Genomic DNA, 26849 nt, shown 5'->3' on the forward strand with positions numbered 1-26849 from the left:
AGGCAAATATAAATTAAAATAATCCATATTCTACTGGCTTAGGGCAAATGACTATGGGACTACATATGAGATTCAGGCAGCTGTATTTCAAAAGTTTTTTCATATTTATTCAAAATGAATATTTATTAACAGGAAAAAATAATTAGAATTTTTCTTTTTTATATATGCAGCTCAGCCCCGTGAGAGAGATGGCATGAACACTGGTAATTCTGAAATAAATGGGGATCATTCTGTGGACTGCCATTTTCCACACAGATTATAATACATGCCTCTATTTCTTCGTATAAAGTATATTTATTTTTGAAAATGGTATGTTAATAAAAATCTTATAATCCAAAGGCTCTTTCAACCTTATTCAGGAGAGTTTGTCACTTAGAATAATCTTACTGTATGTTTTGTAGCAATATAAATAATTATGCTCCAACTTACATTTTGAATAAATAGGAGAAATTTTTAAAAAATCCATCATAGGTTGGGCGTGGTGGCTCATGCCTGTAATCCCAGCAATTTTGGGAGGCTGAGGCGGGTGGATCACTTGAGGTCAGGAGTTCAAAACCAGCCTGGCCAACACAGTGAAACTCCATCTTTACTAAAAATACACAAAGTTAGTGGGGCATGGTGGTGCATGCCTGTAATCCCAGCTACTGGGGAGGCTGAGGCAGGAGAATCGCTTGAACCCAGGAGGTGGTGGTTACAGCAAGCCGAGATTGCACTACTGCACTCCAGCCTGGGTGACACAGTGGGACTCTGTCTCAAAAAAACAAAAAAAAAAAAAAAAAAATCCATATAGGTTGATTTGCTTAAAGCAAGGTTCACTTGAACATGCAGGAATGAGAAATTGTTTAGAGAATCTTTATACAAATCTTTATTGAATAAGATGATAGATGTAGAAAGAAATAATTTTTTTCTATATACATAAGGAAAATCCAGAACTTCTCTAATATGGGTAAAAGCATAGTAGTCAAAGGAAAATGAGTATTAAGTGCTTTCATCATTCCAAGAAATGTTGGGAACCGGTAGGGCACGTTGAAGAACACTTCTGGAACATGCTATGTTAATAAGGAGAGAACCTGCCCTCAGTTGTTAATAATCTAGTACCCTTGACAAGCACTCAGATTTGCTCTAGCAATTCTTATTTCTGAAGTGGGGGAAAATATCTGTTAATGCTATGAGCTAAGACCTCTTACTGCATACTGCATTATCAGCAGCCAGGAGGACTGCCCAGGAAATCCAAAGGATTATCTTTTACTCCTAAGCAGATCACAAATATCCCTAGAATAAAGCTACTTAAATTCTAAATAGACTCTTCTTTCAAAAGGAGAAGCACTCGAGAAAACTCTTATTATAATCCATTATCCCCTTTTTGCCAGGTGAGCTGTGCCACATTAATATGCTGGCATGGAGAGAGTTCACCTCCTAGACAATGAAGCAAATTCTGATGTGGGATACTCAAAATGAGAGTAGGAGTAGGGCTAGAAAACACCAAAAGGAACCCTAATTAACCACAAAAGTGAAACAAACAAAACTGGAGCCTCAATGATCCCTGGAAAGAACACGTAAGGTGCTTTATTAAACATTTCCAGAAATTATTTTAATAGAAATATACGCATGATATAAAATTCAAAAGATAAAACTGGTCTGTTGAAAAGTCGAGTCTCTCCCCTCTAACTCCCAGTCACCCAGTTTCCTTCACAAAGGCAACCACTGTTAACATTTTCTTGTTTCTCCTCCTTTTGGAAGGAAAAGGAAGACACATACATATATACACATACATATACACCCATGTTATTTTTCACTGAAGTGAAAATATGTATACATAATTTTTTGCATTTGCTTTTTCCTTTAATATTAAATCTCGAAGTGATCCATTTTGGTATGTTTATAGAGTTTCCTATTCTTTTTGATGGCTGTATAGTATTCTACTCTAAAGATTGTATTAATACCATATTTTATTTATGCAGCTCCCTATTAGATAAAGAAATAATAATCAACCTTTAATTATAACCAATCTTTTGCATTGAAAAATAACGCAACAAATGTCTTTGTACGCTTCTCTTGTCACCCATATGTTAGTATTTTTGTAGGACAAATATGTAGACGTGGAATTGCTACATCAAAGGATTCATATCAGGATAGGCTTAAGAAATAGAGAATAAAATTTATTCTCAATTTTCTGCATTTCTCATCTCTCCACTCTGAGACCAGAAAGAAGAAAAATGAATTTGTTAGTGCTAAAAGATATGCTCAAAAGAATTAGTGCTAAGTTCGTCTGTCCTTTAGGAATAAGCTTGATTATTTTATTTTAGCAAGTTGTCTGGCAAAACCTAGCATGTGTTCATACTACATTTGAAAAGACTTACCTCACAGTGCTCTCTATAAAGACTCTGCAGTGACTTGATATCCTCAAAGGTAGTACCATCTGGCAGAGAAGAGATTTCAACTTCTCCAAACTCTGGAAGTGCTCGAGATGCATCTGTTACCATGACAACAGAACAGAAAAAAGCTATTGTGTATGGTGCCAATTACAGATTAATGAGGGAAAATTTAAGAAGACCAAAAAGAAAAACAAATTTTAAAGGTCAGGGGTCCAGAGAGCAAGGACTTTTTATATTAATATTTTACAAGTAAAACTAAGCACCATCATCAGCACAAAATATAAAACTGAAGGGAACACTTAAGAATTTTCTAGAAACAAAATCTGCACTACAATTGTACTGCAAATAGTATACTGCATATCACAGTTTCTCTCAACACAAGGCCCCTATTAAAAGAAAAATATCTCGAGTTTGCTAGTACCTATTTTAGATATTTTTATTATGTTACTTAACTACATTAAAAAACTAGCTTTAAAATCATTATGTTCTTAACTGTTATATAGTTATAAACCTAAAGAGCTACAAAGCGGATACAAAGAAAACTACAAAAATAACATACAACTTAACAACATCAATTTGATGTGATGGATGATGCTCTTGTCCTGTAACTAAGTTATCTCTTGCAACAAGGATCAGTATTGACTGCTGCAGCAGAGGATCTTTTGGTTCTGACAGGTCTATACCAACATGTGCTTTGTGGTGGCTGCTTCTCCCATTACTCTTCTATGCACAAATGACTGTGAAACTTTCCTCCACACAGAATACAGGGACATGATCTAGGCTTCCCTTGTGAGGGAGGCATAATTTACATAGTAAGTCTCTCTCTCTGTTCTTTTCTTATTAGCTCTGGACAATTAATGTAAGACATTTTGGTGCCTATCTTATCATAAATCCAGGTACAAATATGGAAACTAAAATTGCAGAACGGTATTTAGTTCTAGTTTTCTAAGTAATCCAGAATATTCTTAGTTTTTAAGATGATAATTGAAGTGAAATCACAAAATAAAATTCTTGTTGAATGACCAAGGGTCCCCAAGAATATAACCCGAGGACTTCAGTCTGAGAAATGCTGCCATGATGTTTTCAACTCCAGTAATGATTCCAATCTGAGAGTCTATTTTAGTTGTCTTTGTCAGAAAGTGCACATAGACACATATACACACACACAGACACATACACACAGTCACTCTCTGATAGCTTCTACTTATCTTGACTCGTTATATGGAAAATATGCATGTTCATCTCTAGAAGAGCTGTCAATTAAATTAAAGTGCCACTTTTTTGCCCCTTTGGCTGTGGCAAAAATATGAAAAATATGCAAGTTTTTCTTCCTAACTCTTTCAATAACAAGAAATATGTATTCCATCTTTAAATTACAAAAAATTACAAAAAGAAAGTACTGTGATTAATTTAAATGAATAAATTACTTTTAAAAAGTTTATAAAAAATTTTTTTCTAATCTGAGCCTGCGCATATGTAACTTTATACACAGGAAATGAGAATTCTTTTTGGCACTTGAAGTTACTACTGAAAGTAAACAACATAATTTTGATCACAAAAGCCAATTAATACAAATTCTGGAAAACAATTTCATAGCAATGAGTCTTTAATTCATATGCATAAAAGTCCTATACAGCTTGAGATTTTTAAAAATAAGCTCTAATAAACACGAAAGGCAGACATGAACTAGGACTGTTATACATATGATGTGCATAATTTTGGCACCAAAAAAATCTTTCTATGTCATTGACATCTATAATAGACATTGCACTTGGAGAAAACACTACCATTGTTCTCTTTTCAAAATCCTAGTAGCAACTAATATGCATTACACCTTAACATACCTAAAAACTGTTGATGATGTTGGCTTTGGGCAATTACAGTTTGCTCAACAGATGTGCCTGTCTGTTGACCACTTCCTGTGAAACCATCTGCAACCCCATCCACTTTCTGCATAGGCTTGTACCTAAAAATATTAGATGGAAAAAAACAAATAAACCAAATTATTCCTTGCTTTTTTGTACTACCCGAAACTTCCAAAGCATTCAGTTTCATACTATCTTCTTTAATGTCTCATGATAGTTGTAGGATTTTTTTTTTCCTTGATAGTCTCATAAAGTTAGAATGCAATATTTTTTTTTCAATTGTGAAAAGAAAAAAGGGGAAAAGGGGTGCATGGAGGGTACTCATTTTTGGAAATCCAGAAATTTACCTAAGAATGAAAGAATTATAAGGTATTTCTTTGGACAGCAGGAGCAAAGATGTCCATGATTAAGTTTTAATACACAGCTTGAAAGTAACTTTTAATGGCCAATGGATATATTGGAACTTTAATCTGAACAATGATCTAGGAGCTCAGGCCTGAGAAATGTTGATGAATGGCTTTCAATTAGATAATATCTCTAAAACATGATCAACTTACAAATCCTATCATATTGTTTTTCATATTTCCTAGAACCTTTCGTGCATCTCAACACATTTATCTCCATGACACTTATCAACATCCTCAAATACAAAGGCCATAAGCATCATTTTGTAGCAAAATATATGCAAGAATCCATCTACAAACAGAGTTTATCAAATTAAAATGAAGAATCAAAGTCAGCTAAAGTTATGTATCTTTAGATCCTAGTCATACGAACTTATGTACTTTCCATACAGCTAAGAGACAAAAAATGTGCTTCAGTGGCATGGGGAAGAAGGAAGATGTCTTGGAAAAGAAGTATCATACACCAAAAAAAACCCAAAAACAAAAAAAAAACAAAAAAAAAACAAAAAAAAACCTGGCCAAGTCTCCTAGGATAAGCAAAACAAAATAAGTAAGCAGCAACTGTAATTTCTTCTTTTTCTCTGATTCCACTTATTTTTCTTCATTTCAGAAATTTGGAAATAACAGAAAAGCATAAGAAAAAATTAAAATCTAAAATAAACTTACTATCTAGAGATAACATTCACATTATGCTGTCTGGCCTCCCATTCTTTTTTTCCCCTATTTCTAATTATATTTACAAACAAAATAAACTAATATTCTCACCATCCAGACACTTGACCCCTATACTGATATTATAATTCAACTGCATCATTAATATGAAGTTACTATGAATAACAATGCCCCTAATATATGAACAGGACATACTCAAAGACGCCTGCATGCTGACACCAGATATGAAGTGACTGAACCTGGCAGAACATCATACAAACTAATGCTCAGCTTGCCTTAGGAAATGAATCAATCTTGGATGTTATCAATTACAACTCAGATAAATGAAACTTTCAAAAAATTGCCAAATCTCTCATAATGACATTTACATGTATTTCTTATGTGACAATATCTTACAAACAACTATGAAAAACAAAAAATAAAGTCAGAGGGGGAAGAGACTGGAAATCAGTACGGCACTCTTCATCCTTATGAATATAATTTTAGTGATGACTCCTCATTACCAAAAAATTGATTGCTGTTTTCTAATGAGAGAAAATAACTCATGCCTAATCTTTTATTTAATAGAAAAACCTTCTGGGAGGTGCTTTACAACTGGGGCCATATTCAAAGATAACAGAAGAGTTAGTGTTGTGATATGCTATATGTCTTGTTTATAAAAAGTTAATGTTTTTCTGATTTTTTTTTCCTCCTTAAAGAATCATCTTTGAGAAGCAAAGAAACTTTATGAAGCAAGCACTTTGTGTACATGTATGGTAGAGCAATTGCTAACCATTCTGTTGTAGCAGATTTGAATGATTTTAACCTTATTTTGTTCAGGAAAGTTTCTTGTCCTTATTGATTCATTCCAAGTTTCAGTTGATTTTAGCTTCCCCTTTTCAGCTATGGAATTGTATCTCATTAATAAAATAGCCTAAAATTGTTTAACCATGTTTCTTCATTTAAGTTAATGGAATTTGGGATTCATGGAGCTTAAATAAAAGTGGTTAAAGGAATTTGAATTATTAATATTTACCCTGGAGAAGGAAAAAATGAAAATAATTCCAATAGACTTCAATTACATTAAGTTTTAATACAGGATTGTAAAGTTATTACAAGACTTTGCCCAGTTATGCTTTGCCCCACATTTCTTTGTCCTACACAGCATTTAACATACTACAGATGCTTAATAGGCACAAATAACAAGGGCAAATGGAATTTAACTATAAAAGAAAATGACTTATATTCCACTTAGACTAAGTTTTCAAAAGACAGATGTTACATCACAATCTAACTGCACACAATGCTTAGGAAGACTATAGCCTACAAGCAAGATTGTCTGCTTCCTTAGGAAGATGGAGACAGCTGTTAGTATTGCAAATGGAAGTTCCTAATGAAAGGAGAGATTATAGCTTTAATAAGGAATCAAAATCATGATGCATCATAATTAACATATGATTATACTTAATGCTACTGAGTGGGAAACACTAATTAGAGATAAACTATATTATGTGGGAGATGAAAAATGCATCAAGATCAACTTTCAGGGGAAAAAAGAAGGTAAGTTGGTAAATTCTGGAGAAACTACGCAGGTCAGTACTTAGGAAAAGATTTTATAATACACAGTAGAAATAAAGAAAAACGAAGAAAATATATTAAAACTTGGAAATGAGTGTTTTCATTCTAACCACAAGAGTAAGGGTAGCAAGGTGAACAGTGGATTGAAAGATGGACAAAGATTGAGCAAAGACACAATATGTGCATCCATTCTTGGCTGCTTGGCTATAGGACCTCTGCAAGCCAGAAGCGTATGTTATGCCTCCTGGGAAAAGGTCGAGGGATAAAGTTTAGGATGGGTTTGTGCCATAAAGAATGACATCAAGAAGGTAATATGGAATACAGCTCATGTACAAGAGGGCTAATGTGGGCCTGTAAGTATGAGAGAGCTTCCAGGTAGTGCTAACTTTTGCTTTTCCTGCTTTAAGTAATGAATCATGTAGTGGTATTTCTGGCAATGGATTAGAACTTAGAAAAAATCCCTAGAAATCAGAAATAATGGACTGAGAAAGCCTAGATCCTCATTTTCATGGTACCCTAACTAAGGAAAATATCCTATCCCTACCCTCACCTCAGAATTTTGTGTCTTCCCAAAGAAGGAGGGAGTTTAACAGGAAGTCAAGAACAATTACATTAAAAATAGGCTAAACAAATACCAGTAGCAAGTGATTCTTCTCAGAAACAGTGGTTGTAGATTATATATCACTGGTTTTGAAATCTAAGTGCATATCAGTATCTAGGTAGTTTCTCAAAAAATTCAGGTGCCTAGGCTCACCCTAGACCCACCCCCAAAATATTTGAGAGTGGAGCTTAGGAACTGGTTATTCTAACAAGTCTCTGAGGTATTTCTTAAGTAGGTTGTACAGCCCTAGTCCATAGGAGGCTGTTGGTCCCAAATAGATTCCTTCAGCCCAATGTTGTAGAAATACATCAAATAATATTTTTTTAAAAAACCACATCATTTTAAATAAAATAAGTCATCAATTTTTAATTTTTCTCAAAAAACTGTATTTGGAATGTACAATAAATATATTTGAATGAATAAATGTTTAAGGTAACATGCTTGATTTTATCATATCATCAACTGATTTTGTACATATATCAAATCAATTTAACAAATATTTATTGAGCACATACTGTATTATGGGTAGGCCACTATAGGCACATGGTTTTTAAAATGCTGGGTATAAAAATAATTTTTCCAAGATGTCTTTTACATTCTATTGGCTCACATAATAATTCTACATTATGTTAACCTTGGTTGAATTTCAACTGACATTTTAGCATTGAAACATGACGTGTAGATTTTCTGACTCTCTATACTCTTCATAAAATAATCACCGTAAACTTTATCAAATCTACCATATGTGGAGAATAAATTTAAAAAAACAGGTGAGCTTTCTGTTGGGGGAAAAAAAAAAAGCCAAACAAAAAACCCTTTCTGTTGAATCCTTTAAAAATACTGAATTTTTAAATATTTAAGAGTATTTTCCTCCCTTTACTTCCATTTACTTTACAAATTAATTATTTTTAGATTCGGTTTTCCCAGAGTAAACTCATAGTACTCTTGCATTGTGTGTGCTCTGAGAAAGACCTGTGCTTTATCAAATAATGAAACAGCTCCTGGTTTCAAAATTAGTAAGAGGCAAATGATAATTTTAACAGCTTGGAACTCTATGGGCAATCAGTGCTAAAGTTGTTAATGATTAAGAAATAAAAGAAACTCTAATGCTTTAATAGCTGACTGTATGCATAAAACCTGTCATTAACACAGAAAAATTAGAAAATAATTAGGAATCTTCCTCCATGGGGTTAGTTATAGCTGCCATTTAGGACTTGGAGAGTTGTAACTCTATTGTAAAAGTAACATTCTGTCAATCCCACACACATGGATACTAAAACAGTCCAATGGAAGGCAAGAATGGTACATATTTACCATTACATTCAACTAACAACACCAGGTGGAAGGATTTTCAACAGATTAAATGAAACATTTGGAAAATCCTTTCAAAATGGCTGAAAAACCCACATGCAAAACACAAAATATAAACTGTACAGGCAAAAGGAATCATCATTATGTTTTGTAATTCCAGAAATTACACAATCATTTTATTTGCATGAATAAATTGAAATACTGAGCTCAGAACAAGGTCAGGAGGCTAGAATTTTCTACTGGAATACTGTAATCTTCTTTGGAAAAAAACTCCCAGAAAGTCTTTAGATGACTTCATGTCTGAAATAAACCAAGTGATATAAACACTAATGGATCAGAAGAAAATAGTAAATATGAAGAGTTCCATTCTTTTAGAATAGTAACTAACTTTGATGTCACAATGAATATATTCATAATACATCCAAATGACTTTTAACATCAACCCTGCTGGTTAATATAGGTATTCCATCTCTTCAATTCTTATTGGTGGCTCTCTATTTGTCTCTTCATTAGCTTTACATCTATAATTGGGCAAGAAGAGGTAGAAACAATTAAATTGAAATGGGCTATATGTTAATTGCAGCAGGTAAAGGAGGCGGTTGAAGCTGCTGGCGAAAATCAGAGTTGTGGGACATTCATTCAACAAATATTTAGAGAGCACTGACAATGTGCTTAGAGCTCTCCCAGGTGCTGAGGATGCAGTGCTGAAAGAGAAAGACATGATTCCCTGATCTCATGAATTTCTTCATTGAGTCCTCTAAGCATAGGTGGTTTATGGTTAGCTATATAGAACTGATATATTCTTGCTACAAGTATGCATGACACTTCTTTTACCTCTTACCCTTTCCCACCTTCTTTATTTAGAGAATGACAATCTGGCTCCATCTGATGCCAAGAGATAAACAATAACAACAACAACAAAAAAGGCATCTGAGGCTCTATCTAGGAAAGAATAAATTAGTGAGTTGTTTGAATACAGCAAAATTAAGTGGTCCTCAGTTTCCTTATTAGTAAGTAACAATATAATTGCCAAATGAGATCTTGCGTGTAATGTGTTTACTGAAAAACATTTTAAATGTTCAATAAATACTACTTAGGAGCATAAGTGGTGACTGTTATTATTAACAAACTACATAAATTACTATAGTTTGGTAGTTATTGAATTGTGATTATTTATGTTTCTCCTCTCTTCAATGGAAAAGACGATTATTACATCAGGGACAAGAGCAGTGGCATGGTGAACATTAAATATCTTAATGCCAACATTCCTTAGTTGTATCCAAAAGCCAATTACACAGGCACCTGATTATTTTCTCACTAAAGACTCCTGCCTCCCTCAGCTGCTTCAGAGCAATTTACCAGCACTAGATGTTTAACTCTGTAATGACCCCAGGGCATTAATGTCTAGGAAAGGAATGATAAACTATTAACATCAATCAAAGTTAGAAACCACTAGCCTAGAGGTATAGAGAAATGGAAGCCCAATTTGACCAACTGCCAGGCTTCATTCTCCTTCAAAACACTAAATATTCCATAAGAAAGATATTTTTCTCCAGTACTCATCATATAATAGTGATCCCAATAATAATTATCTAACACTTGAACACTTCCAGTTATTAAACAAAATTTCAGATACTTTAATTCCACTTGAACTTCAAAACAATCTGTGAGATAGTCTATTATGAATTTCTATTTTGCAGATGAAGAACCTGAGGCTCAGTGAGGTTAACTCATATACTCTGTAGAAGTGCCCATGTAGTCTGTACTCAATTTCCCATTTTCCAATTCTAAATATAGGGTTCGTTTAACTAGTCTTTGAACCCTATATTAAGAAAGGCCATCTAATGATAAAAGTTCTTAAATTTCCTCTCACTTCTAAAAGAATGTGCATACTTTTACATCTATCTACAGCCAAAACAAAAGTAGCCTTGCTGTACCATCTTTCTAAATGACCTCTCTTCTCTCTTCTTAGTGACATTCTTACTTCACATCCTGTGAAAGAAAGGTTTATTCTTTCACAGAATCCAATTGCCGTGAAGAGACCATGAAAAGAGGCAGGAGGTAGTACATTTCCTCAATTACTTGAAACATACTCATTAAAATGTGATTTCTCCCTTTATTTCATATGCAAAAATTTTATTACATGCGTGTTTCTGTTTGGGTTATCTTACTTCATTGAGGGTGGAATTCTCATGAGAATAAAGACAAGCGTTCTTATCCTGGTTGCTATATGACTGTGGATAAGTTATTTAAACTTTATGGACTTCGGTTTTCTCATTAAGAGGGTAAGTTGGACTAGGTGATCTCTTCCTTCCATCTCTAACACTCTATGATTCTGTGTTATGTCTTTTAGATGTGATTGACAGATTGTTATGCAAATAACAATTCATAAGTATTTGCTGAAGAAATGACAAATGACATTTAATATTTTGAGAACGGCTACTGGGATCAAACACAGCCAAGCACATTATCAAAAGTATTTGGCTTTCACTACTGGAATTTGGAAAAATATCTAAAATATACGTGTCAATACTCTCTATGTACTTCTTTTCATTATTAAAACTAAACTGCAGCAAACGTACTTGGTTTGGAGAGCTGGAAATTACTGATCTCCTTTTCGCTCTAAATAATCTAACTTACTTATTATCTAAATTAGGGTAAACAAATTAGTCCATGAGTGAATTTCATCAAAAACTGAAGATCACCTCATTTCAGTGCAAAAAAATTATTTTCATATGAAGTATTTTCAATAGAAGTTTTTTTTACAAAAACTGTTACACATTCTCCTGCCTCCTTAACCATGGTATTTTACCTCTCCTTGATTACCCATAATGCCATCAATACGCAAAGCAGTTGTTATATTGTGTTAGGCTAGATTTTAGTCATTAGAGTGATATTTGAAGTATCTACTGGAGTGCCTAAGTCCATCTGCCCCTCCACGGAGTGTCCACAAACTATTGTACTGAATAACTTTAAAGTAAACAGAAGAGCCTGTCTACTTGTATTTCTTCTTGCCAGCTGTCATAGTTCATGATTGTCTGTGAACCAAGTGGGTTCTAATCTCCTTTATTTTAGGTAAAATGGCTTGAGAATGGCTTCATCTTTTCAACTAAGTGAAACTGCAGGCTCTGTGACATCTGCTTTCCAATCAGAAGTTGTTTACATTTATTTTCAGATTCATGGCTATGTTCCATACAGTTGTATTGCTGGGAACTGGATTTATAGATAAATGGAGATCTCCTCTACCACCCTATCAAACCTTCAAGTGATACCTTACATAAAGGAGCTCAAGAAATTGTGAGCTATATAAAAACAATAATCACTATTATCCCTACAGTAACAATAATTCCAAATTCACAAGAAAAATGTACAAATTGAGTTCCAAAAGTTGAATTCAATTAACAAAATAATCACTGCACAGACTTGCATTTCTTCACTATAACATATAAAACATAAATCTACATTATGAAAGATAAGCACACATGGATACATTTAATAAACCTTCAAGTATTCAAATAATGTGAATATTTTGAAATATCTTCTATTTTATACTTTAAACCTTTCACATGTCATTTGTATTTTTGCAAGAGACTGGCAGTCTCTTTACATAATTTTTACTGTATTCAGCAGAATCATTTGAATTTTGAAATCATCATTAAAAAATTTTTTAAGCCATAAAATATATTTTAAGAAGTTCTTTTCCCATTGTTTTCAGCAAATATTCTTAAATTAGCCTATGTACACACCCATGAAAAGAAACTCCTTCTTTCCTGTCTAAATATTTCTGCACAACAGGGTAATTGGTTTCAGTTAAGTGTTGTCAGTGGACAGATTCCTTCAGAGAGACCACAGAAGACTCCTGCTGCCCTATAAGAGAGGCCCATGCAATTGGCAACACTAACACTGCAATCAATTAGCAAGATACCATTTTAAGAGCAACTGTCTATAATCCTAAACTTGTATCATTAAAAAAACCCAACAAATTAAAGGAAGTTTCAGTACTTTTATGGCTCTTTCACATTTTTGTTTCACAAGAAATAACAATCAAACTCAATTTATTAATACTACTGAGATTTTTATATCATTTCTCAAACGTCTCCATATTTTATCTGTTTCCAAACTCAAGTACCACTATCCTGAGAAGGTAGGGGTTTTTATGGCTTGCTAATCTTTATAGAATCTGTTTCATGAGGAGACCACAGAAAGTCCTAGGCTTTACTTATGTAACTCAGGTTTTTTATAAAGAATGTCCCTTGAAGGCTTCTGTTTCTATGAAAGCTTGCTAGAATTCCTTATAGTTAAATCACAGGAGATTCCTTGCAGTCAAATAATGGGCTTCAATTCCTAGGTATAATTTATTAAGTTTTTATTCATACTTAAGTTTGAGTATATGTTATTTCTGAAGCAAACTTTCTTTTTCTTGATTTCACCATCATCTCCACTGTGTAGTGCTGCTATGTATGAGTGCAGAAATCACACCAGAAAGTAAAGGCTATAAGTGCTGCCATTAACAGATGCAAAAAGCAATCATAATCCAAAACAGTAACAATTTATTGCAACTCACACAAACTCTATGAGGTACTATCCAACTCTATGAGGTACTAGTCTATAATTTATTTTACTATTTTTTTCAGAGACCTTATTTTTCACTGGCTATACATCAAAAAATAAGAATCAGCAATTAAAAAATAAGATTGAGAATCTGTAATAAAAAAAATCTAAAACCTTTAAGATACCTTTTATATAATAGCCAATCTTGAACTGAGTCTTCAGTCTGGTAAACTTACACTGGAAATTATGACTGTGTTAAAAAACCACTTAACAAGTATCCTTACCTCCAGTCTCTTTCCATTAAATATGTCTTGCCCAAAATCAAAAAGTCATCTCTCTAGAAAAAATCAAAGTTTCATTGTTTTGCTTCAAAGCCTTACATAGCTTCAAAGCTATGTTCTGCACAAAGAACAAACTTATTAGCTTTACATACAAGCAAATCCCTTAATATATGATCCAAACTACTTTTAAGATCTCATCTCCCACTAAACTACTCAATTAACTCCTTGATTCTCCTTCTGTAATACCAACCTCACTAAATATATCATGGACCATTTACCACAGACATCATGGACTTCACCCCTAGGTGAATTTTCCTTCTGCTTCAATATTTCTCTTTTTATGACTTCTCTAAGTTCCTACTCAAATAGCACTTTCTCTAGAAACTTCCCAATCTCCCTTTCTCCCAGAGTTTCCTGAAAACTCCTCTGTATTGTGATAGTTCCTTGATCAAAGTTTAATTTCAGCACTTCCCAGACTGCCTTCCATTTTTTTCCCATTCTCCATGTGCCTCCCCTTCTAATTTTTTAACTCTTCAAACATAAGAACTGTGTCTTATCTCTGCATGCAGGGTTTAACACACAGTAGAGACTCAATCAGTACTGGCTGACTAAATAGTATACAATTACTGTGTGATACATTCTTTTCTCTGACATTATCTTAGAGTTAATGCTTCTGAGTGAACTAGCATGGATGGGGAGATGTGGCCAAGGCAACTAATCACTACAGATCATTACATTGGGACCTATGCAGAGGCCTCCTTTCTCCTACCTAATTCTGCATGCTCACTTGAAAAGAAAAATCATAACTACTGTCTTGGTTGAGCTATGCTAGTAAAGAGGAAAGGATTTCTTCATTTTATTTACTCTGAATTGTGACATAAGTCACATGGGACTAGAAGGCCCTTTTGGCTATGCAACTTCATTATGGGCTTGTGCAAATCATTTAACCTCTCTGGGACTCATCTGAAAAAAACAGAGACTATTAATGCTTTGATTGTCATAAGGTTTTAAGGCCAGACTAGACTAACATATTTTTCAATTCTAAGATCTATGATTCTATTCATTCATCCATCCATCTGTCCATACGTCCATCCATCCATCATCCATCCATCCATTCATGAATGCTTGAGATCTCTTACAACTCTAATATCAGCAATTCTGTATCTATGAAAGTTGGATTCAAAGCAAATGTAAGACATCCCAAACATTCTGCAAAAATTCATACTGTGTCAAAAAGAATGACTTGAGGGATGTGCAGAATAGCAAGTCAGAAGCTCATGAATACTGAAACCAATTTCTCCAGTTGGTATTTGCTTGGGTTTGCTCCTTATGTTTGTGTTTCATTTCCCTGTCTGAACAGTTTGGGATGTCACACTTAAAAGGGACCGAACAAGCTGACTGATAAGTAATTTTTAAAAATTTGGAAACAGGCAGGATCACTGAAATTCTAAATCATATTTAAGAACTATCCGTAGTGAAAGCATGCCAACAATAAGAACATTCTTTTATACTTAGGTATTTGTTCAGAAAAAAGGAGACCCGAACAACTAAGAAATACATAGCTTGGACATATCAACGATAACTTCAGAGTCTACCTTTGTTTCTGCTGCATGGGTTGTTGCCTCATAGCCATATACTGCATGTCTTCTTGCAGACGATTAAGAGGGGAATCTGGCTTGACACGAATCCCATAGTAGTGGTATTTGGAGTTTCCTCTTCATTAGCGAACAAGAAACATTAGAAACAAAAGTCAGTCAAACTAATATTAATCACATGGGATGTCCATTAAACTTCACACTTGGAAAAATTTGGTAAAAACAGTATATTAATGTTATATATTATGATTAACCTGTACTGAATACTTTTATGTTTTCATGGTGATAAAATTTGAAGAATCAAAATAAGAGTCTAAATCAATCAGCTAAAGGCCCTGCTAAAGATATTTGTTCATAAACTTTCACTTAAATATTAGTCAAACAGTCCATTTGTTCTATACAAATTACATTTCATTTTCAAATTTCTATTTTAAATTTAGTTAAGAAGGGTAAAGATAGGAAAAAAGTTTTTAGCCAGTAAAAATTAGTTAACAGGCCAACAAAAATCAGTCAGTGAATACGCATTCACTGTAAAGTATGTATACAGAACAAAGAAAAAAAATCTTAATTCTACTTTCCTGGATAAGTTCGACATTTTTCTCTTTACTTCAGTGATGATGAAGTAAGATAACTTAATTATTTGTTACAAAATGTTGTGGTAAAGACTTACTTAATATTTTGTAACCTAAAAAGAAAGTAAGTCTTTAATCTACTGATTTTGAAACACATTTTATTAGTTTCTGTTTTTATGGATTTGTATCAGTTCTGCAGACTAAACAGGATTTCTCACAACAGACATGGGGAAATTTCTCTATGAAAATGGCAAATTTCCACCTGGAATAAAAATGTCACAATTTCGCCATGTTCATGAGAAAGACCATGTTTGCTATTAGAAATGATAAAGTTTTGCTCTGAATGGAATTTGCAAATTCTTGCAAAATATCATCTTACATATGTAAATTCTTGCAAAGAGAAAATAGTAGTTTTTCACAAGTCCATATATGGCAATACATCAGTGCTTTTTCCAATTTTTTCTTCCATTTACAAAAAGAAATGCAAGAAGAGTATGGATTAAATATTTTTTATAAAAATAGGGCAGAATTGTACTTCCAAGATTTAAAAACATATATTAAATGAACCTTATACATATTTGAAGACATTAAAATCATATTACATAAATTATACTGCTGGTTTAAAAAAAATGCAGGGCATCCAAATATCTACATGCTTTCAGCACAATAAAGCAGATAAAGAAACTTAATGCCCGTAAAGCAAGGCCTTCCACTTGCAGAGATTAGATCTTGTCTTGAAAATCCACTGCAGAAAGGTGCAATAAGCCAAACCAAAAAATTCCACATACCCAATTTGTGGTGTTCTCCTGTACAAACTGGGGGACACTAAGGAGTGGAGGTAGGGTAGGAAGCAGGAGGCATTACTTACAAGACAAAACTACAGAGGAAAATGACATCTCTCTTGTGAGACCTCAAATAGATGGGGTGCCTTTCCTACAAATTAACATTTTAGTTGGGTTGGGAGAGGTTCTTTTTATTTCACTGGGAATGGCTGGGGGAGAGAAGTATATCCATGGTCTTCTTTACTCAAACTTAACCTGGAGATGGGATCTAACAAAAGGTACCTTTTTATTTGCCTTTGTTTAAAACAGTGATTTGATTTACTTTTTGTTTACTAAGGTCCAAAAACTTTAGAAAAGATCTGGTTCTGGTTTGAGTGGTTTCACCAGATTATTTTATTGATGGATAATATTAATAATAGTTTTACATATAGTTCACTTTTTAAAAAAAGTATTTGATTTAGTTTGCCTCATGATTTACATTAATTTTCCATCTGTTTCTTGGATTAGGAGTAGAAAGTAAACGCAAAACAGTTTCTATGGTAGAAAGAATGTCTAGTACCTTACTCCTACAATTGCCAGTTTTTCTACATTAGAATTCTATCTTCGTAACACTTCATTTCTTTAAACTCCCTCCATAGTACTTATTTTCTCCTTATTTTTCTAGGCTTCGCTTCACAAACCTAATTGCAAACACTACATACAATTAAAAAAAAAAAAAAGGAGACATAATTCATAATTGTTACATAGTGGTGGGTGGGAGGAACCCAGAACATCAGAAAGTAAAAGCTGCAATATTGCAATATGTACTTACAGAGTATGGATTCTACCCATTCACAAAACCCCAATTTTGTCCCTTTCTATTTTAAAGACGTGTTTCAAGGTTTGAACGGAGCCTCAAAATAGGACCCATTGAAATCCCTTTCAGTAACAAAAGAAGCACAACAATACAGCTATTAGAATGTTGAATAAAGCCCAGAGTTTCAAAATATTGGCATGGTATGCATAACTACAGAGCCACCAGCTAGGAGATAGTAGGTTAGGTCCCCAAATAATGATTTTTGTGGTTTTGGGGAAAAAAAAAATACTATAGAAACAAAAAGCTTTTCTCAAGGGAATGAAAGCTATTCCTTTAGTGTGAATAGACAATCATATTCTTCAGTTTAAAATATACTATCTTTTGAAGTATAGAAAGAAGGAAACATATTTATGAGAGAGCTAAACCTTCAGCAATCTAAAAGCTGTATAATCACTTAAAATGCAACCGGAAAGCAATAATTCATGCTTTGAATACATACAGGCCTTGTAAATCTCATAAAACTGAGACAGTGAAGAGGTTTAGGACATGCTATCCCAAACTATGGCACCTTGGTATTTGAGGAAACAACAGAAGCAGGCCACAGAAACTAGAAAAAATTCCCCTCACTCCTCCTCCTCTGAAGCAGGCCATAAAACCTAGCTTACTTTCTCCTGAAAACAGGTAATGGGACCCTCATTCCAGAGAGGTCCTCCTATACCTTGCAGAAAAGAACGTTCTTACTTTTGAAGACACAGGGATGCAGAAAAATCTGAACAAACAGGTCTTGCTGGGCGGGATGCGGTGGCTCACGCCTATAATCCCACGATGTTGGGAGGCCGAGGCGGGTGGATCACCTGAGGTCAGAAGTTTGAGACCAGCCTGGCCAACATGGCGAAACCCCATCTCTACTAAAAACACAAATTATCTGGGCGTGGTGGGTGGGTGAGGGGGGCGCCTGTAACCGGGGTTACTCGGGAGGCTGAGGCAGGGAGAATCACTTGAACCTAGGGGGCAGAGGTTGCAATGAACTGAGATCAGGCCACTGCACCCCAGCCTGGGCTACAGAGCGAGACTCCTTCTCAAAAAATAAAACAAAAACAAAAACAAAACAAAACAGGCCTTGCTTAGTTTCCCCCAGATTAGAACCATTAGATCATACCTCTAGAACCATTAGATCATACTCCTTTCTGTCCAATTTCTCCAGAACTATTCACTTCATCAGACTGCATAAAATACATACAGTTCTCTCTGTTTCTTTGGGCCTTCATTTCTGAAGGCACCCAGTCATGTAAAACTTATATTAAACAAATCTGTATGCTTTTCGCTTGTTAATCTTTTGCTATAGGGGTCCTAGCTATGAGTCTTGTGATGGTGACAAAAAGATCAATCTTTTCTCCCCACAACACTCACTCCTCTTTTTGGTATACATTTTTAATGAAGTCAATTACTAAGGCTGTGCTTATTTTATTAAGATTAAAAACTCTTCACTTTGGGAGGCTGAGGCAGGTGGATCACCAAAGAGATGGAGACCATCTGGGCTAATATGGTGAAACCTCATCTCTACTAAAAATACAATAATTAGCTGGACGTGGTGGCGCACACCTGTAGTCTCAGCTACTCGGGAGGCTGAGGCAGGAGAATCACTTGAACCTGCGAGGCGGAGGTTGCAGTGAAGAGATTATGCCACTGTACTCCAGCCTGGCAACAGAATGAGACTCCATCTCAAAAAAACAAACAAACAAAGAAAAAAAAAAAGCCAACAAAAAAAAACCTCTTTGCTAAAATACTCTGAAGTTGTGCTTTATAGCTAATGAAGGGTAAATCACCTAATGTTGCATAGTATAGTATCTCTATTTTAACTTTTTATATGATTTCTATAAGATTTAGGAAATTAAAAACATCCATAGCCTTCTGTCCAGCTACTTAAAATAATTATCTTATAATTTATAGAAATATGGAAAGACAAAAATGAAGCTCCAGAGTTCTAAGTATTCTTTTCATGATGTTTCGGTTGGTGAAAACACTCTTATTTCCAAAGGAAGAAAAACCAGAGACTTCTTCTTCACATTGTTTCAATTCAATTGAACTATACTATGCTTTTCCTTCCACACACATATGGTTTCACATTAAGAGCAGAAAAAATAGTAGGGGCTAATAAGAGGTAAAATACAACTATCTTATCACTGAGGAATTTAAACACTATATTGCAAGTTTACCAAATGATTTTTAATTGGTCTCCAGAAATCAAATGAAAAAACTCTGCTTTAGCTTCTTACTCTAACTGAACAATTATTTATAAAGACAACTGTAAGTTTTCAAGAGTTAAGAGATACATAGTTTTCCATTTACTATGTCACTTAATGCATCATCATTAGTAGGATTTCTTTCAATAAGAGAATACATTTTTTTATGTGTGTGTGTGTATGTGTTTGTGTGTGTCTTAAAGCACCATATGCAAATCTTGCATTAACAGGTTGGTCTACTAATTTCTATGTAGTTTGAGAATCAGCTCTTCTCAAAGCTTTGCTCGGTTAATGTTTTAGACAACATATAATTCTGGCTTGGAAATAGTCACTGAATAACGTCCTTTCCTTTTCCTGGGGATGTTATAAACTGAGCTCATTCTACGTATTTCCTTACATATTGTCTGTAATCAAGTACTTTTGTTTAAACAATATACTGAATTGCTCTAGTTTGAAAAACAGAGATTAGTTTATGATCTTATTTTTCAATACTAACCTAGTGCCCAATCTCCTGGTTCGTAGCCCCATAAAAATTGATCTTATTAATTTTCCAAAAGAGGCAGCATTGACTGGGTCCAGTTTGTGTTCCTGACAGTGTCGAAGGTAGTGGTTGTATAGAGTGCTTCTGGGAAGGCTCACTCCTTCTGCTGTCTCGTAATTGTCCAACAGCCACTGGAGCTAGGGAAATAAGACACAGTAAACACAGACAAATCACATAATTTGCCAAAATTTCTACAAGACACTGCAAACGCAACATACAGAAATACTCAGAAGTTCTTCATCAAGTCTTATGATAGAGTAAACTACTGTAATTCAGAAGCTGGTAATCTACCTTTGAAAATGCTCAGAAACACTGTAAATAGCTGAACATCACTAAGGATCTCAGACAATATCCATTTCTTCAAATATTCAAGCACACGTAGAGACATACTAATTTTCTCTGTATTGATTGCAATTTTGAAAATAGATACCACTTTAAGGAGTTCAAATAATCCCATTAACTGGTCACAAATATCAGAAATATAATTGCTACGGAACAAAACATGTTACCAAGCCTGGTAGCATGGTACATAAGATGTCTTTAGTGTTGGCTTGTTATAACACATGAACAGCAGCCTGCCTGGTATCAGTGTTTATATTAAAGTTATATTCATTTTTATAGAATTTTAATTTATTTATCTCAAATTACCACTAGAAAATAACAATATGGTCTACTGGGACAGATTCTGAAAGCAGAAAGGACAAAAGGCAGTCATTTTGTCCCCAAATGAAAATAAACTAACTAGACATTGGCAAAGAGTTTACATGCAATGAAAATGAATCATTTATTACAACCATTTGAATTTTTCCGCCTCAAAACTGTGTTTATTCATAATTTTGGAAGGCACACTGCAATGGTAGTGGGTAACGCAATACTTTTTCAGTCTATGTTCACATTTTAAAGTTTTATGTTGTCTTGTGTACATTACAAAAAAACATCTTTAAAGCACTGGATGTACAAGAAAATTTTAGAAAATTGAATCCAAGTCTGTATTATTGAATTTTAACATTAGCAAAATTAAATTTTTTATTCATTTATTTATTTATAAAAGGAGAACTGAAATAGACTTAAATTACTTTCTCAAAGTCACATATTGTTTCCATGCCTGAGCTGGTTTCCAATTCACATATCCTGATTACTCCAGACCAATGTTTCACAAAAGCAGTAAATACTTCACATTACTTGCCTCAAAAAAAAATTTTCATGCCATATATAAGACAGGTGTAATAAAGAGCTGACATTTAACACACAATTCAATTTAATATAAATTTCAGAAGCCAAAGAATTCATTTATTGAGCACCAACCATGAGCCAGGTAATGTGCCAGGCATCTAGTGATGCAAAAATGAATGTGATCTCATCCTTGTCCTCTAGGAATTTCCAGTGAAATGCTAAAAATGATAATATGAACATCTAAATAAATAAAAAATTTCTCCATTTTGCTTACATATTTTAAGATTTGCAGTCAAACTTAGAACCTGAATTTTCAGACTTTTAATTTAAAAATTCATTAAAAATATTTTCAGAATTACTGATTTTAGTCATGACAACTAATTTCCAAAAACCATTTTAATGTCAAATATTCCTACATGATGTTTATGTAATTAAACGTATGTCATTAAACCCATATTGATAGTTGGCTTACAAAACACAGCCACCAAATCTACAAGACAATCCAGAGTACTTTTAAAAATAAAATTCAAATTTTGATCAGAAAGACCTGAAGTCCTTCACAGGGCACATATAGGAATGAATACGCACATTTAAATGTACATAACACCTCTTAACATATACAAGGCTGACCTATACAAGTTTAAAAAGATTACACAAAATAAACATTCGTTTTTACAATGACATAAAAGTATTACAGGCCAGAAGAACTATTTTGTTATGAATCATCTGGAACCTGATTGTTAGTAAACAAGTTGTCCAGGGGCGCTTAAACATGATTTCTGAGTATTCTAAGTGACACACAGAATAGGTTTACTACACATATTCATTTAGTGTAAAAGAGATAAGGCAGTCTGATTGGGAAATTAAGTTACTGAGGTTCAAATTAGTATTTTGCCTACAACAGTGGGACAGCATGTATCTTTAGTGTTTTGTTTTTTTTTTTTAGTTTTAAGACTTTATTAGTTTTGAGTATAGCTGAGGGAGACTACACATAAAATGCAGCAATAAAATCCTGATTCATATATTTCATCCACATGCTTTGGTAAAATGATTGAGATTGGGAAGCACTTGAATGATGTTATGGCAGTCCTAGTGAGCTGTACTGTACAACAGTGCTGGTTCTTGTTTCGTGTACGTATACTACACAGAGCAAGGGTTGACCACCTTCTATTGGCAGTCTTAATATATTAAAGAAAGGCATATAGGTTCTTGATATAAAGGACTATAAAGAAGACATGAAAGAAAAACATTCTGGAAAGGCAGACATAAAAAACGTTAATACTTTTTGAAACACAGTAGGATTTTTCAACTAAACTAATGAAGTTTCCACATCCACAAGCATGGAACACACAATATGTGTAAGTTAAAAATGCATGGAACACACAATATGTGTAAGTTAAAAACGCCAAAGATATGTTTGTATGTACATCTACATATCCTCATAAAATAATGCATATTGTCAAAGGTATAATAGTATGATTTCTTCTGAGTGAAGAAATCAATATTACTTCCTTTGCTAATGAACAGAAGACATACTATATAGAAAACTCTTAATTTAAAGGGCATTTTTTTTCAGAAATGGAATTAGTCAATATTATAATATGAACTTTACAACCAAAAGTATACAAATAATAAAAACAGATTAATGTAATTTTAGTCTGATAAAAGCAAATAAAAATAATTTTAATTAACCAGAAACAAATAAAACATTTTAAAAACTGCCCTACTTGTATACTAGTCTTCGTGCATCATTTAATTACTTAAAAATAAAGACAAATATGTAAACATGAGAGCTTACTTATTTTTCATGATCATAGGAATTATCTTGTAGATTAAAAATTGTACTACAAAATTTGAAAAAGAAAATCCAATAATAGAATATTTGAAGGATACTGTAATAAATTACGTTTTATAAAAGTAAAAGTACAAATATTAAAGTTTAATATAAAATATTTTGAGTTCAATGGTATATTTACATTTATATACATATATATATATGGGTTAATCAGCCCACTCTTAATAAAGAAAACTTTTCATAGAAATAGTGAGATAATTATAGCAAATGTTGGTACAAACTACTTAGAAGCCTAAATGATATTACTTATATCCCAATTGAATAATTTACAGGAAGTGAACCTTTTACTGGATTGGCTAGGCAGGCCTCTGAAATGGCTAGGTAAGTCAAAAAATCTGCACTGTTTTATAAACTGATTGTTCGTCTTATATAGTTTACATTCTTAAACTGAAGAAATTCTGTTTAATTCTGTTTAAATTCTTCTTCATTTCCAAACTAGTTCAAAAATGTTTACATGTATACATGCATATACATATATATTTATATAAATCACTAGTTAGTTTGAAAAATGGTATAAGAACAGGTATTTTGATGACTATTACTTTGACACTAGCAAAGCTACGTTTTGTTCCCTACCCGATGTATGCAGAAAGAGGAACTGTATTCCTTGCCAGATGCCTGGAGAGCAGGTTGAGAGAGCATAAGGAAGTCAAGTGGAGGTAAAAGCCCTGAAAGGATGGAGATGGATTTGCTGTAGCCCTGCAGGTCCCAGCTAAGAAGACTGCCAACAACTGCCCCACCTCGGGCTATATCTCCTAGAAATTCACTGTATTAACAGAAATTGATTTAAAAGGATCCACCAGATAAGACTTTGGCTGGGGATTATAATCTCTATCCTATATGCCAGTATTTAACTTTTACGTTTTGATACAGTGATGGAATTATAAATCAGACATTTGTGTCTAAAACATAGTATTAGAAAGCATTACTTTAATTGTAAGAGAAACTTGGCAGTTAAGTTTTTGTGTAAGTTTAAGTGCAACCTAAAGGCACAGGCTCCATGAGCTACCCAAGGGAAGTTAATGCCTGGTAAATATTGCTTCCTTGGGTTTTGTCTTTAATACAATGTATTTGGACATTAGTATTCCCCAATCTTAACATTCAGCAATTTAGAACTAAACAATTATTATTTGTTTTGCTCTTTTATAAAATGTCTTGTAAAATGTTTCCTGACTTCAAAAACCCATAAAATAACAAGGAATTATTTCAAAAGCCCATAAAATAACATAGCAACTTTTAACCTTTATCTTTAAAACTTGATTATTCTACTAATGAACTAACATACACTCATTTAAGGGTGGAAACCAAGATAACTGCATCTTTCAACCTCTGCATTTAATCTGTATTAATCAAGATAGATTAAAGACGAATGGTTCCTATTTTTCCCAAAGGGAAATCCTGATTGACAAATAAAAATAAACAAATATTGCACTGCCCAATTAACATCTAAATGTAACATTTGTCATTTTTTCCCAGATGGATTATTACCCATCAGGATTCATTTTTATTTCAGTTTACTAATGATACGCATTTTGACAGGCCTTATTTCTGTAATAACTTATATTTACAATACAGCAAAGTCAACGAAAAGTGAGTAAAAAAACAAGGTTTTGCTTTGAGCTGAATGTGTTTTGGTAGCTAAAACTAGCAAACAACATGAAGTAATTATTTGCCAGATTGTGAGAAATACATAAAATAGATGGCTAGAGCTTTTCATAAACTTTAAATGGAATTTTAAAGAAATGTACAACCTTAAATTTTATGCGATTATTGGGGACAATTAACAACATTTCTGAATTCAAATTCACAATGTAAAATAAGTAGTTCGTAAACAAGTGAACACACCACAACCATTAAATACTAATTTGTATTAATTAACACCAAGAAAAAGTATAAAAAAATCTTAAGTCTGCAATGAAAAGAATTAGATATTCAAATTTGATTTAGGCAGACTATACATCACTTACCTATAGCATCTTCATATATAAAAAAATAAGAAACAAAAATATTTAAATAAAAAATTATCAGACTAATAGAATTCTGTAAAGCTAAATACAAAGAACCATTCTAAAATACCAGGAGACAAACAATGTCACTCTTGGCAAGAATTTTTTAAAAGATGAGATTGTTTAGAGAAAAAAAGAGTTATTTACTCTTAAACTGAAGGCTGCTTGTAGAGAAATAACAGAGTGGCCATATATTCTTTACTCAGATGGAATACCAGAACAAGACCACCCTTTACCAACAATGTTCACGTATACATCTACTAGAAGTAAACTTGAAAACAAAGGAAACAATACAATGAATATGAGTCTCCAAATAAATGTACACATGATTGGCAACGGCATCCTAGAATTCCTAAAATAATGAAGGTAACATAAGGCCTGATCCCTTTTATTGTTTTTTTTTAATTCATTCAGCAAATATTTAGTGAGTATCTATGATGTACTAGGTACCATTCTAGGCACTAGGGATGCACTGGTGAACAAAACATACAAAAATCCTTACTTTCTTGGAACTATCATTTACAATAAAGATTTGCTAACTGCCTATTACAGATGCTGGTACTAAAATAACTACCACCATGTTAATTCTCTTAAGAATATGTTGAAAATGGGATAAGAATTCAATACCCCACCCCATTTTCTAATGTGTGGAAAGGTATAAAGCAAAGCAAGTTGGATTCTGCTGAGAGGGGATTATTTATCTTATTTAGTCCTAATAAGAGTTTTTAAAATTACTGTGAATAAGCAAATATAGAAAAAGAAAATAGGAAATCTTTGCTTACCCATATTCCAAAATAGAATGAGAATAGACTTTTCACCTCAAAAGTCATGATTAACACCCCTCTTTAGAAACAGGAAAAATATGGGATGCAAATTATCAATAATTTCTCCCAATTTTTTTACATAATAAAATTGATCCTGTGGAGATAGTGATAAATCAGGGAACTAATCACCATAAAGCGGAATTCATGTTCACCTTACAGAATCCCACAAACCTCAAATAATTCTATATTATGCCCTATGTAGTGAGAAATAAAGGTAGCACAGTTTACTGACATTTAAAATATTAATAACACTTTTTTTAAAAAACCCAATCTCTCCACTGAAAAAATTCTACGCAACATAAAATCACCAGTTAGGTTCACAGAATGTAAAATATATTTAGCAAGTAGTTATCAACCAGAATGCATGCACTAGCAAATTCCAGCTGTTTTTGATAAATCTCAGAAACGTTAAAAGCATCCTCAAATTTCCAAGGAGGAAAAAGACAACTGGATCTTCTTCTGCATTTAGGAAGAAATTAACCTCACTGATTAGTCAGCAGAAGCACTGATCCTTTCTCCACTGTTTATAAACCATCTGTAGAATCATTTGTATTTCTAAATATTTGACTATAAATATAATTTTGAATGAACTTCACTGTGCCTCAGAGGTGTAATAAAAATGAGTCAGGATAGCTGGAGAAAGATTATCACTGCACTATCAACATTTGCTCCCACTCTTTCCACATACTGAAGTGTCTCCGGCAGTTGTTAACAGTATGGAAGATCAGACATATTATGTAATAAAAAAAAATGAAGCCATGGAGTAATAAACATTTGTCATTGTTTATGCAGCTTAATTCACACATTTATTAACCTTAAACATTCTTTCATGAATTCTATAGAGA

At 33.4% G+C, this 26849-nt stretch overlaps 1 protein-coding gene across 3 annotated transcripts in view; it reads right to left on the bottom strand.

The window, feature by feature from the left end:
* RFX3 (regulatory factor X, 3 (influences HLA class II expression)) overlaps positions 1-26849 on the bottom strand; it is a 309220-nt gene that overhangs the window by 63077 nt on the left and 219294 nt on the right. For all 3 annotated transcript variants that reach the window (XM_011988353.1, XM_011988354.1, XM_011988356.1), the window contains 4 exons: positions 20102-20283; positions 15213-15332; positions 4220-4341; positions 2361-2473 (listed from right to left, as the gene is read on the bottom strand). In XM_011988353.1, the coding sequence (XP_011843743.1) occupies positions 2361-2473; positions 4220-4341; positions 15213-15332; positions 20102-20283 (537 nt within the window). The remainder of the gene's footprint in view (positions 1-2360; positions 2474-4219; positions 4342-15212; positions 15333-20101; positions 20284-26849) is intronic.

Source organism: Mandrillus leucophaeus, unplaced genomic scaffold (assembly GCF_000951045.1).
Source record: "Mandrillus leucophaeus isolate KB7577 unplaced genomic scaffold, Mleu.le_1.0 Scaffold329, whole genome shotgun sequence".
Classification (NCBI taxonomy): Eukaryota; Metazoa; Chordata; class Mammalia; order Primates; family Cercopithecidae; genus Mandrillus; species Mandrillus leucophaeus.